General features: G+C 33.2%; 1 protein-coding gene across 1 annotated transcript in view; it reads right to left on the reverse strand.

Moving 5' to 3' along the window:
- Positions 1 to 314: 314 nt before the first annotated feature.
- Positions 315 to 14,252, reverse strand: part of LOC126825081 (DNA excision repair protein ERCC-6-like) — a 34,682-nt gene continuing 20,744 nt past the window's right edge. Inside the window, exons 16-22 of the mRNA XM_050554535.2 lie at positions 9,518 to 9,666; positions 8,727 to 8,869; positions 7,744 to 7,915; positions 5,473 to 5,561; positions 3,553 to 4,864; positions 2,816 to 2,885; positions 315 to 2,158 (exon numbers count right to left, since the gene is read on the reverse strand). Of these exons, the coding sequence (XP_050410492.1) occupies positions 2,029 to 2,158; positions 2,816 to 2,885; positions 3,553 to 4,864; positions 5,473 to 5,561; positions 7,744 to 7,915; positions 8,727 to 8,869; positions 9,518 to 9,666 (2,065 nt within the window). The 3' untranslated portion in view covers positions 315 to 2,028. The remainder of the gene's footprint in view (positions 2,159 to 2,815; positions 2,886 to 3,552; positions 4,865 to 5,472; positions 5,562 to 7,743; positions 7,916 to 8,726; positions 8,870 to 9,517; positions 9,667 to 14,252) is intronic.

Below are 14,252 nucleotides of genomic sequence, written 5' to 3' on the forward strand. Positions count from 1 at the left end.
ATATTTTTGAATTACACTACGGTTCTGACCCACACTAAACCACTACAAAAAGTTTTTTGTATGTTACAATAGTTATATCATTTGAATAATTCACTTGTGTGTAGTGGTCTTTAGCAGCTGGAGGAAATTGGAGGACCAGGAGAAAACCCATGTGGTTTGAAAAACAACCCTATTGTTTGTCATGTACAAACGGGGAATCTAAACCACGCCATTTAATTCAATGATAGACCTTATGATCTAAAGCACACATGTTGAACCATTCGGACAACCAACCCCTATATCTCTAAAGAGGAAGGAACAATAAAAAATATGATAAATTGAATTTATTTTATATACATGATACAATCTGATTAAAACACAGATTCTATTTCATTTTTTTATAGTTCAAAATTTCATTTTATTTTTCTGTACTACACTAGGATCTGGAAGAGTTGTTATATAACCTGCATTCTGGATGATGTGAGGGATTAGCCAATGAAACCATCTGTTACGGCGACTTCTTGGCATGCGATGCATGGAACTGTGGGTATGCCACTAGAAACATCAACGCTGATTGATTAATCAATGTCTGACGTCATAGGGTCAAAAGCCGTTCGTACGACCTCTGATGCGAACTTTTACTACAACCGGCCAGATCTAAATTTAATGTAGGCCACTGAAAGTTTCAAAAAAACAAAATGAAATATAGATCTGTATTTATTTTAATCAGATTGTATATGATGTACTCTATCAAACATTACAAACTCCTTACTACAATTTAAATGTAAGCTTTATATTGCACATATTCTTTAAATGGCATTTAGTAATTGAAACATAATCAAATAACACACTATTTATGGATAACAATTACTGTGGTTTATTTCACTGCGACGTTTCAACAAGATTTCACAAGTCGTTATCAAGCATATAACACAAATAAAATCTGCGACGTTTCAACAAGATTTCACAAGTCGTTATCAAGCATATAACACAAATAAAATCTGCGACGTTTCAACAAGATTTCACAAGTCGTTATCAAGCAAATAACACAAATAATTGTTATCCATAAATAGTGTCTATATTGCACAGTTAGAAAATCTATGATGGGAAGTACAAAAAAACATTTAATTAAATTAGTGCAATCCAAAATATTCACAGAAATCTTTGAATAAAAGTAAGCCTAATTTTATTTGACACACCGAAACCATTATAGTATGATATTCTATAAATTGAATGATCAAAAACATGAATATATGAAGGAAGTATTTATATCTTATAGGTATTATATTAAAAACTTAAACAATAACATCAACGAAAATATCATTAGATGTAACCAGCTCAGGCTAAAATAGATATTTCACACCCATTTTTCACATTTGGCAAGTAACTTGTAAACAAAATTAGCTATATTGATTGGGTGTTCCCAGAATACTTTTATTTCTGCGATACTCAATGGCAAAAACTTGCCGTTTTTGGTTGCTGGAGTACAACTTTGCTTGTTTGAGTATTTTTCAAATGCTTTTTTTCTGAAAATATTATGGTGTAACAGTAAACCAACTCCAAAGCTGAATATTTGTACCTTTTCTTAAATGCATATTTAACGGTCTTTGAATACCGCATTTTTTAAAATTTATGCATACATGTACATGTAGTTATATTTTGAGTATGTGTCTTATTTAGCCAGAGCCAGTCACAAAAGTGTTTGCAACTCAAGGAATGCACTTTCAAAACCATATGTAAATTCCCAATCAAAACAAAGAGAAAATTCTATTTGCTTTTATTTTTATTTTACAAATTTTAGAAGACAATTTCCTTGATAGTTATGAACAATACCTGGAGAGATTGCTATGTAATATTTTATTAGCTTTAATCTAACTAAACAAGATCTGATTTCACGATTAAACTTTAATCATAAATTAAAATCAATCACAAGATGGGCAAAAGAGTATTTCTCCCTGCCACTGTAACATAAATATTAATTATTTCCAGCAGGTTACAGATGACAGTAATTTTTAAAATTAAAGTGACTGTCTATTTAAAGTTTTCTGTTCAGCTTGCATTATTTATTTTTTGGTGTATCTTTAAGGCTTGTTTCTGTAAGTCAGGATCAGGGAATATTTCTAGTCCTTGTAACACAAAAGCCAAAGCTGTTTCATAATCCTTCGCTTTATAGCTGAGTCTGAATTTAAAAAGAAATTATTACACATTGGAATCCCATATTATGTAAAATTCTATTGCACAAAAAATCAACCACATGTTAATAATTGTCATACTTTTGTTATTTTTGACTTTTTTTGTGTATTTCATTTTGATCTTGGAAAGTGGATTTAATACAAAGGTATACAACCATTACGATACAACATTTAAAAGCATGACACATTTGACCTCACTTCTGAGGTCTGCTTTGAATTGAATTTCTAGTTTTCCAAATCTGATATAAATGTATATGTTTACAGGCTCACATATAATAAATAAAATATACAATTTTAAATAACCTCTAGAACCCTACAAAGAGTCAACCAAAGTCTGGAAAAATAATGCATTCTACAAGTGATTATGCCTTGACAATAATGTGTGAATTAACACATGACCTTGCTGCCAATTTGATTAGTCTAACTTCCCTGGTTATGATAGTAACCCCTAACACTGCAATTTGAGATAATTCTTTAGTCAAAGGTTTTTCAAAATATATACATGTATGCACAAAAGCCACAAATCAGACATTGTCCCTAGGAATGTCAGTAGTTGTAAAGTGGGGTCTGGGTTAAGACATTTAAAATAAATTATTCATATATTTATATTATTAGTCAAAAATTGTCGAAATTTTATATAATACCTGCAATTATCAACACATTCATTAAACTGAAGTTTTAAATCTTCCGTTAAACTTTCAAATCCATCTTCTTCTGTTGATAAAACGAAACAAAACAAATATTTTTCGAATTATATAATCAAATGATGAAATGATTTAAATAAAATTAATTACATAATCTAGACAATATCCACTTTAAATCAAGTTTGTATCTACAGTAAGCCAACATTCCACATTACTGTTAATCATCAGTAATCATAATTCACACAAGGAAAACTGATTGGTGAGATTGACACAATTTAAAACAAAAACATATTTCTATTAATTGTGCAGACTTGGTTTCATCTTTTTTGTTGACCGCAATAGTACTATGAGATTTTCCAGCTTACTTTCCCCTTGTCAGTGGTGCAGGATGGATGACATAGCAAGGACAAGAGTCTAGTCATATAGATGGAACAGATCGAATTTGAAATAAGAGTAAGCTGTAGTGCCGATCTCTGAGCAAAATTTGCCTCATCGAACATTTCATGGTGTATACAGTAAAGTAGGATGTTAAACCCCATTTAATTTACTGTGCAGACTCATGTTATACATTCATTTAGATACAATCTTCAAGTATTGTAGTGCTTGGGATGCACAAGTTAGATTTGTGCTTCCATATTATACTTATTAATACTTAACATCAAATCAGATGTTAGCAGAGTTTGCCAAGATCAAAATTGTTAGTGTATGTTACATGTTAGTTAAATGTAAATATTTACCATCTTCACTTCCTTCATCATCATCACTCTCTTCTTCGTCATCTTCATCATCATCATCAATAAATGATCCATCATACTCCTCGTCCTCATCACCATGTCCATTGACTTCATTATCATTACTTTCATGCTCAACATCCTCTCCTTCTGGTTCCTCTTCACTACCAACATCCTCCTCATCATCATCTTCATCAAACATATCCTCATCCTCAACCATCTCCTCATCATCCTGGTTTTCTACAAGATTATCTTCTTCATCTGAGCTTCCTATAACTTTTCTTCTGGGCATTGACTTACGAGCAACAATAGGGCTCTCCTCAGCTTCGATGTCTGACTCAGATTCTTCACAAGAATCTTCGATACATGGTGTACCTTTACTATTAACAATGGGAGAAATATCGTCTGTTACGCTACCACTATTAAATTGTTTAGAAAGATTAGAAAGGACAGGAGACTCATCAACCAGTGTCTTAGTTGATTTTTGACTTTCATATGAACTGTTTAAAGGTGAATCTTGGACAAGTGTTGATTGAAGATCAGAACTTGTGGATGAGGGTTTTCGTGGAAATGGTGAATCAGGGCTACGGCCCATTAAAGACATATTTAATCGTACACCTTGTGAGGACATGTAAAGATTTCGAGAAATTCCTGAACGTGGCTGTAATGAAAGAAGAGGACTAGATGCATCAGGAGAGATTATAAGTTCTTCTTCGATGACTCGCTCTTTTTGTTTAGGAGTTCTGAAAGGTGAATTTACTGGTATTTCAGGAACTTTAAATGGAGAATTAGCACTAACTGAAGTTCTAGGGCTGGATATATTATGTCTTTGTTTTGAATCCTGTCTGCATTCACTATTTGATGTTTTTTCAGGTCTATGAGAGTTATCTATAGCACTGTTGTGATTTGAAGAAGACTGTAAATCAATGTTTTTGGACTGAGCTATGTTGACATTATCATTTGGTAAATGTACAACAGTCTGATTGTCCATGGTCCAATCACCACTCATATCAGATTGTTTAGTTTGATTGTCCATGGTCCAATCACCACTCATATCAGATGGTTTAGCTCTGAGATCGTCTGTGGTCCCATCAATACTTTTATTATCTGATGATTTAATTGGACTATGGTTAGAACTTATATTGGGACTGACACTATTTTCACTAACAATAGATGTATCACTCTCTATATTTTCTTCTTTAATAGACATGTCCATCTCTTCTTCTTTAACACGAGTAACAAAAAGTTGTTTACTAGTTTCAGTTTTAACATCATATTCTTTCTTTATTTTTACATTTTTCACATCAATGGGACTCATCTTAAAAATAAAAAAAAATAATATTCTAATAAAATTGAAATCCTCATTTTAAACCATTACGATTCGTATCACCTGCTACTTCTGATGTCATCAATTACCTGATACTGGGTGTATTTGTCACCACGAAATGACTATGAAAGAAAATTGTGATCATACAAATACTTCCACAGTTAGTTACACTTAACTTAGATTACGAAGGAAGACCATTATAAATGCACCATAATGTTGCCATTTTTTGTGACTTACACATTTAAAATTAAAATAATATTAACAGAAACACCTATAATGTTATGTGAAAGGGGTGTGGGGTGTAACTCTGGAACAGAATATTGAAGAATGCTAAATATTGATAGGTTTCATTGTATTCATCCATTCATGACCCCAATGCTCCCCACCATATTTGAAAATAAACCGTTAATCACAATAGCTTTTGAAAAAGGCAGCATAGCTCTGGTATGAAAGGCCGTGGAATACTAAATATTGATAGAATTCGTCTTCTCAAAATCACAATGCTTAATACCAAATTCGAAAAAGATCCGCAAAAAAATGTAGCCTCTATCGCCTTCACAAACAAATTGCTGTGTGGGTGTATAAAAATCTGAACTCACCATTTCCTCCTCATCAATACAAATAGGTGATTGAGGACATGTATTTTTAACTGGTGTACTGTTTGATGTAAGATCTATAGTTTCTACAACTAAAACATGACAAAATACTATTATTGTAGAAATAAAATACAAATTCAACATTAGAGTGGTATAAATGGTGATCATGTTTCACTCCGTTCAAAATCACAACCATCTGATGGTCCAGACAGTTGATTATGGGCTTGTCATGTGAATAAATGTTTAATAATTTAAATAACATTTGAAGCCATAAGAAATAATAGACTGCTTTAGCTCTTAAATAATGCATCTTCAACCAGTGGAATTAATCTAATCAGAATTAACAACATACCAATATATCAGACTCAAGAGATCATTTACCATTATATTGTGAAATCATTTTACATCACTGGGTAATAATTTAACAATATACACAGGTCACACTTCTATAGAATGGGGTGATGGGTGATCTAGTGGTTTAACATGTTCACGTGAAATCAAAGGTCTGTCAATGAGTCAAGTGGCATGGTTTTCATTCCCCACTTGTACGTGACAAGAAATAGGGTTGCCTGTCCAACCTTGTGGGTTTTCTCCAGGTCCTCCATTTTTTTCCCACTGCTAAAGACTCCTAGGGGCAAGCGAATCAATAAAATTGAACCATGTTAGTCATGAAATGACCTAGTTTGTGTCGAGCAGACGTTAAACCTCATTTCTCTCTCTTTTCTATGGAATACAATTACTGAGCAACCTTTCTACTTGTTCTGTATAAATGCCTTCAAAACAGTTTTTATACTCTTAGAAAAAATCAGGGGATATTCAAAAACAATACAAAACTGCGGAAATGCACTGCTGTTTTTATTAGAGGTAACCAGAGTATGTTAATAACAGGCCGATTGCCTAGGCATGAACATAAACAGTTCATATGGGCGGCTTATCTGAAGGCCCCATTTCACTCGCAAAGAGATACACTGTCAAAAGTGAAAATGGACGTTTTTGATTTTTGTCTTAATAATGAGTAAGCTTAATTGCTCCACCAATCCTCAGACATTCAGCAATTCGTTGTGGCATACTCTTAATGATTTGGGGCAATCTGATCCACTCCTCTTGCAGTGCTACGGCCAATTCTTGTAGTGTTGTCAGTTTCCTCTATAGGGGAAAGGTCAGGACTCGTGGCTGGCTAAGGAATATGGACAATATGGTGACGCTGGAAGTAGTCATTCACAACACGAGCGTAGTGGGCACGGGCATTATCTTGAAAGATGAAACGTCGACCTGCACGTTGAGCAAAGGGCAGCACTATCGGTGCCAGGAGATGGTCATGGTAGTACACACCAGTGACCCTTCCTTGAACAATATGCAAGTCCGTTCTGCCAGTCATGGTGATTCCTCCCCACACCATAACAGACCCACGCCCGAATCTGTCATGCTGTCTGACGTTAACGTTAGCATGACGCTCATTTACGTGCCTCCAAACGCGAGCAAGCTTATCGGTGAAATCCAGAGTAAATCTGGACTCATCTGAGAACATTACACGCACCCATCGACGATTATCCCAATTTCTACGCTGCCTACACCATTGACGCCTGTTTGCCATGTGCTGGTGAGTTAATGGAGGCACAATACGCGGTCGTCGCCCATGCAAATGGGATGCATGTAGCTGATTTCTAATCGTTGTACAAGTTTACAGAAAGCTAATTGGCTGTTTTTTTCTCGATTTCGCAGGACCTGTGTACAAATGTATTGATCCTGGGCTTGTGTAGTGGCTCTAGGATGACCTGAACGAGGTCTATCATCAACATTGTGTGTTGGTTGGTATCAGTTCCACAGACTGTGACACATTAAGAATGTTAGCTACTGCTTGCTGTGTAGAACCCATTTGAAGCATGCCAATAGCACGTAGACGTTCATCATGTTTAAGACGTCTCATTGCAAATTAAACGTAATACACTAAAGCAAAGATACGCTGAACAGTAAATCTTATGCAAGAACCAATAGGAGAGCAAACATGGATAAGATAAACCAGCACGCGGCAGTTTTGATCAATCCTTCCTTGAAGTGTCAAATTTGACAATGAACCCCTCCCATGTGTATGGCGCTATTGCATGTCGCACGTACAGCTCAGTGGTTCTGTTGGGGCGATAAGTTCTTCATCTGTGAACATACTCTCAAAGCATGTCAAGTGTCCACGACTATTTATCATATCACAATCTGCATAGGTATTTGCATTTCAATATCTCCTACTTTTTTTGAAGAGTATATTTTATAATAACTTACCTCTTGGTGGTATAAATGTATTATGTGATATTGTGTTTGTAGGTTTGGGTATAAATGCTGGAACATTTTGTCTATCAGCAGTAAAAGTGGTAGCTTTTTTTTCTGGAAATCTTTCACTGTTGTTTTGAGGTGCACTTGATTCCATCTCTATCAGCTGTTGAGCTCTTTGAATCTGAAATACAGCACATATTTAACATGAAAAAATCAATATATTCGTAAAATGTGAGGAGAACAAAACCTGTCCTAGGCTGTAGGACATATATGTAAATCTAACTTATATGTACAGAGAGAGAGAGAGAGAGAGAGAAACTAGGTCATTTCGGGACTAACATGTGGTTTAATTTTATTTCAATAATTCGCTTGCGCGTAGGGGTCTATAGCAGTGGGAGGAAACCACAGGACCCGGAGAAAACCCACGAGGTTGGACAGGCAACCCTACTCCTTGTCACGTACAACCGGGGATTCGAAACCACGCCAGTTGACTCAATGACAGGCCGTATGCTTATATGCACATCCTTTCCTCATAAACAATTATAATATGGGAAAGGAATGGAATTTTAACAACTCATCAATTCAATATTTCAGTTTATTTTATTGATTTTGGTCACATGCACTATGCTATTGATGAGAATTCAGTCTAGTAGACAGCTGCATTTACTGAATTGAAATTATAAATGACAGTAATACTTGCACCATCCGTCCCACGATTGAGAAATGGGCATGAAAATTCATCTCTTCTCCTGCATGATTTGAACCTTGGATATTCTAGGTGGGAAAGCGATAGTGAAATTGGGTTTAACGTCCACTCAATACAAATTAGGTTATTTTGGGACTAACATATGTTACAATTCAATTACAAACAATCGATGGCACATACAAGTGTAATGTCGAAACCAAACGCTCGTATTAGACCAGTCATCCACCTAAGCATCCTTTTTAATTGTGAGTCTAGTGCCATGATTGTATATTAAACTATAACTTACCCTACTTTGTATATAATCATTAGATTGTTGATTAACTGAACCAGTATTGTTATAAGATTGTGTTGCTGTATCTTCTTCTTCTTCATCTTCAAACTTTATCTCTTGACTAAACATCAAATCATGATCACTTACTCCAAATATCTCTACAAATTACCACAATGAATAATAAATGAATGAATTTATCCTCTACAAATTACCACAATGAATAATAAATGAATGAATGTACACTCTACAAGTTACCACAATGAATAATAAATGAATGTATAATAATAATAGTAGTATGTACATTTATACCGCATGCTCAAGGCGCTACACTATCTGGGTGTCATGAATAGATGAGTTTTTAAATTAGTTTTGAATTTTTCTAGGCAGATGATAGTTTAATGTTTAGGGGTAATGAATTCCACAGAACAGACACAATGTATTCTCTACAAGTTACCACAATGAATAATGAATGAATATGTTTTCTAAAAATTACCACAATGAATAATGCAGATATTATAATGCATAATATGTGTATCCATCTTTCACATTGGCTAATGTGTATTCTTAATGGAAACTGTACACAATACACATACTTAACACTTGTATATTAATATATCACTGTGTGTATTAAATACTCAGACACCAATATGAACATTCTCAAGTAGAAATATACAACATTTTGGAGCTAGGCTTAATAAAGTTTTGGGCTATTCAGCTAAATCTGTCTTTCCTAATTTAGAAATATGAAAATTTGTAATACAAAGCGGCAACTTTTAAAACAAGCTTTTTTAATTTGTTTAATTTACCTAGACTATGTAAATAGGCTATATGAGCATCTAATTTATTATCAGATCGTCTATCTGTTGTATGCATCTCCTGTAACTGTTGTTGTGTAGTAGAATGACGAGGGGTCTCTAGTTTAAATAATTCTTTTAAATCTTGCTTGGTAAAATACCTAAAATAAAAAATATTAGGCCATGTGAAAAAAACAACTTGTTGACTCATTGTCCGACCTGAGAAATAAATCTGAATTGAAATCTTACTGATGACGTACCCACAAATGACAAGTGATTCTCAATATATCTTTAACAGAATGGAATGTCTGGTAACTAAAAATATGCCCACAGAAAATCAGAACAGTCCACAAAGGTTACTGAATATTTATTCTTTAGAAGCTAATCTAAGCATTCACTAGACACTTTCAAGTCAACTTTAGCCTTCTGAGCTTCCACAAGACTATTCAAACTTCTTATTTCATGAACTAAAATCAATCTTCTTCTTCTGAACATAAACACTGTATAATTTTCAAATTAATCAGATGTTAACATCAGCCTCTACAGCAGTCAACCGGACAGGAAAATGGGGGTGATGACAAAATACAACCACATTTCAATGTGTGTGTGTACAAAATTACAAGATTATTGTTTCTTGCATTAAATATACATATATCCAAATAGCATAAAGCAGATTAAAAGCATATACCTCGTACTATGTTCTAATGAATAAATATTATTTAAAGATACAGCATATGTAAGAGCTAAATCTGTCTATTGCAAATCTTTATTTTGGCTTCAAATGTTATATAATCTATTATTTAGACATCTATTAACAAAATTAACAATAAAAAGGACAATCTACGATAAAACAATTATATCTTCAAACATTAATAACTTTGCTCAAAATAAAGTAATTTAAATGAAATTTTCAATATATTCTTTTCTTATTTTTTATATTTTTGAACTATTATAGCAGGAATGTCCAACTTTTTATCTATATTTTACATAATGCATCTTTAAAGATACATTCCTGGGTACAAACTGGGTGGTTTGATGGTATATTTGGACTAAAAACATATTCAAACTTATTAATTTATCATAAATACTTTTCTGGGAACATAGCTTTAAACCAATCATACTTTTCTAGAATATTTCACAATTTACTATGTGACTACAGCAAATACATACATATCATAGACATATTATCAACATGTATGGATCATAGGTCAATATTCCTCTATCATTCTTAAACAGGTCTAATGACAAGTGCTATGAGGTTTCAGGGAAATAATAAGTATACCCTGCCTCATGCATGAAATGGATAATAGGTCAACATCGCTCTATCACTCTTACACAGGCCTAATGACAAATGTGATCAGGTTTTAGATAATTAATAAGTACAGTATACCCTGTCTCATGCATGAAACCTGTAACAGATTTTAGATTTGAGACCAAAACGAATGTGCAATAAAACTGAGAATGGTCTACATGGAACGCTTGGTTTCTGCTAGTAACATTTATTTTACTCATTAGATGGAAGGATCGTGGACAAAATTCATGAGAATAAAATTTAAAAAAATCAGTGTTAATTTGAAATGAGATGCATATATATAAGCTTTGATTTGTTTTCAGGTCCCATAATTATATATTGTATCTTTATAATCTGTAAATATTTAATGAATAAATATTGTTAGAAAAGATTTGTTTTTTTGTTTTTATGTGTAATATAGAAAGAGAGAGAAATGGGGTTTAACATCCACTTAACACAAACCAGGTCATTTCGGGACTAACATATGGTTTAATTTTATTTCAATAATTCGCTTGCGCATAGGGGTTTTTAGCGATGTGAGGAAACCGGTTGGACAGGCGACCTTACTCCTTGTCACATACAACCGGGGATTCGAAACCACGCCAGTTGACTCAATGACAGGCTTTATGATACAGTGCGCACGTGCTAACCATTTGGCCATCCCCCCCCCCCCCAAGTGTAATATACTTAGCATATCATACCCAAAATCTATCCATAAAAAATGACCAATATATGGATAATTGAAAGTTTCAAGATTTAATTTTCATTGTATATAAAAAAGTTATAGAATTTTAGCTATATGGGTTTTCCTTATCTGCCAATCATTCTTCTATTATGTTAAATAATAAAACTGGTTACATGTACTCTATTGTCGGAGGGCCTGACAAGGACAGCTGTCTAGTCCTTTGGATGATACGAAAAACAGAGGTCCCGTGTATATATTGGAATGCACGTAAAAGATCCCCTGGCAGTTGGAATTTGATATAAGAGTAGGCAATAGTGTCGCTGCCCGGGCAAAATTTCCCTCATAGCACACTGTATGGCGTATGCCCGTCTTCATTAACCCAGTATAGGAGCAGAACAGTAGGACGTTAAACCCCATTTCATTTCATTTCATTTCATTTCATTTCATTTCATTTCATTTCAGTACTCTATTTTCTATAAAACAGCCTTAGCTTTCATGTTACCTTACTGTTAAGAGTATCTGAATTGTAGAGAGCAGTGAAATAAAGTGTATGTTCGAAGAATTTAGAAACAGATTATCTAATAAACATTTTTTTCCTTTAGTTTTTTTTTTTTTTTTTTTTTTTTTCTCTCGAGTAACAAGTTTATTTAGAAAAATATAAATACATTCATTTATGCATGAAACTATAAACAATGCAATATACAATTTTATATTATAGGATTTAAATATTTACATTTCCTTGAGGGTCAATATCTAATTACATGTATTTACATTTTCAAAGTTTGAGTTTTGACCTTAACAGATCAGCTGAATACCTTTTTTTAAAATAATTTATTTACAGCCCACATAATTAAAAACTATTTTTTTAGTTATATGACACTGATTGATTTGCATGTCATTCAATGATAATACCTGACTCATATTTTTATGTATATTCTTTAATACACATTCATGATAGTGAGTGCACAATACACACTTGATATTTAAAAATTTAAGGTAAAAATAAAAATGCATAAGAGTTATCCCGAAATGCTGTTGCATCTTGAGTTTTTTGCATGTCACTTTATTATCAATTATTAGAAGACACCCCTCCCATATTACATCTACTTTATTCCTAAGCATTTTAAAATTTCAAAAAAGAGTCTAATGGTAATGATGTACATTGGCACCGTGGGATTTCAATTATCAATTCTTTTATTAATTCCCTTTTCCTGGGGTTATAGAATAATTAAAGAGTTACAAGGTCATAAGTGCATTATGTCCGTAGAGATTTAGTTCAGACCCTAAACACTATGGTGTTAACTGAAAACAATATTGGAGCTATATGTATTTAATGAGCTTATGGCCTCCAGCTGGCTTTGTTAAGAAAATACTAATAGATAATGACTGTTTATGTTTTGGGATTAGTGGGTTAGCAGACTTGACTTCACTAATCTTAAATCCGTGTTATTTTAGCTATTTACCTTCACAGAGATTTATCAGAGGGTTCCATATTGAATTGAATTGCTGAAGCCACATAGACCTACAATTTCTTTTGACAATTATAAAACATGTTTTTAAAAGTATAATGAATTTATAACTTCAAGTCAATCAAAGTTTACCTGCCACTGTACATGTCAATTATTAAAGGGTACCTATTTCTATAGCAATTTTATATGTTAAAAAAACATTCCGCCAACATGAAAGACACAGGAGCAATCCTTACATTAAATGAAGCCATTAAAAATACAATTTGTCTAACAATTACTAACAACATAAATTCCAAGAATACTTCTTTTCTATACATAAATCCCCACCCCACCCTGGGATATTCCTCAAATTGTCCACAAAAATTCACCCCTAAAGGAATATAGACAGTATTTTGATGTCAAACAACATTTTGGATTATTTTGTGCAAATTTTTAATTATTTGACCAATAATTCTCTGATTTCTCCCTGATTTAACATAAGCTTATAAACCATTCTTTAACTGACATCTACTACAGTCCAGGTGTTTTGTGAGGGAGGAATTAAGTTTTCAATAATTTCTAATCAAAGGAAAAGCCATAATTACACATAAGTGTAACCTCATAAGAAATAAGATAATTGGTTGTGAATTTTATTACAGTTTCAATTTGTGATCCAGAGAGGGCTCACATCTGTTCTTTCTTTCCTCTATTCAAATCTGCAGGCATTTTTTTTATTTTTAACATTGAACATGTAAGGTATCCTTATTAATTGTGAATTACTTGTAGTCCACACAGAAATTATTAAATAGCATTACAAATATTATGATCATGCCAAACCTTTATAATTAGGTACTGAATTGCTTCTCAGCTTTCCAAAGAAAGATGAAAATTTATTTCAATATAGGCATTTAATTTTACAAATTTTTAGAATTTGGAAATGGGTAAAAGTACAAGATTTACCAAAAGTCTAGATCTTTCCAGAAAAATATTTTAAGCATTTTTGGTTACATGTCTAATACAGTTCTCAGAATCAGTCAATTAGCCAATCACCACAAGATTTGTATATTATGTTTAGAGATAAGCTTAAACCTGCCAAAGTTCTCTAAGCCTTGTAATAACATAATACAGATTAAGAATGTCACACCTCTTTTGTTTTTTGTTAATTCAGTCCAGACAAGTAACAATCTTACTCAAATTATTCTGTGTGGTAAGATAGGCTCCACCCCTTAACCCCCTAAGATCCTTTGATGTAAGTAGGTAGGAGTAATTAGGCTATTGTTTCTATGAGTTAAGAGGTATGGGTTGGTGCATGTCAAGAGTGGG

Source organism: Patella vulgata, chromosome 6, assembly GCF_932274485.2.
Source record: "Patella vulgata chromosome 6, xgPatVulg1.2, whole genome shotgun sequence".
Lineage (NCBI taxonomy): Eukaryota > Metazoa > Mollusca > Gastropoda > Patellidae > Patella > Patella vulgata.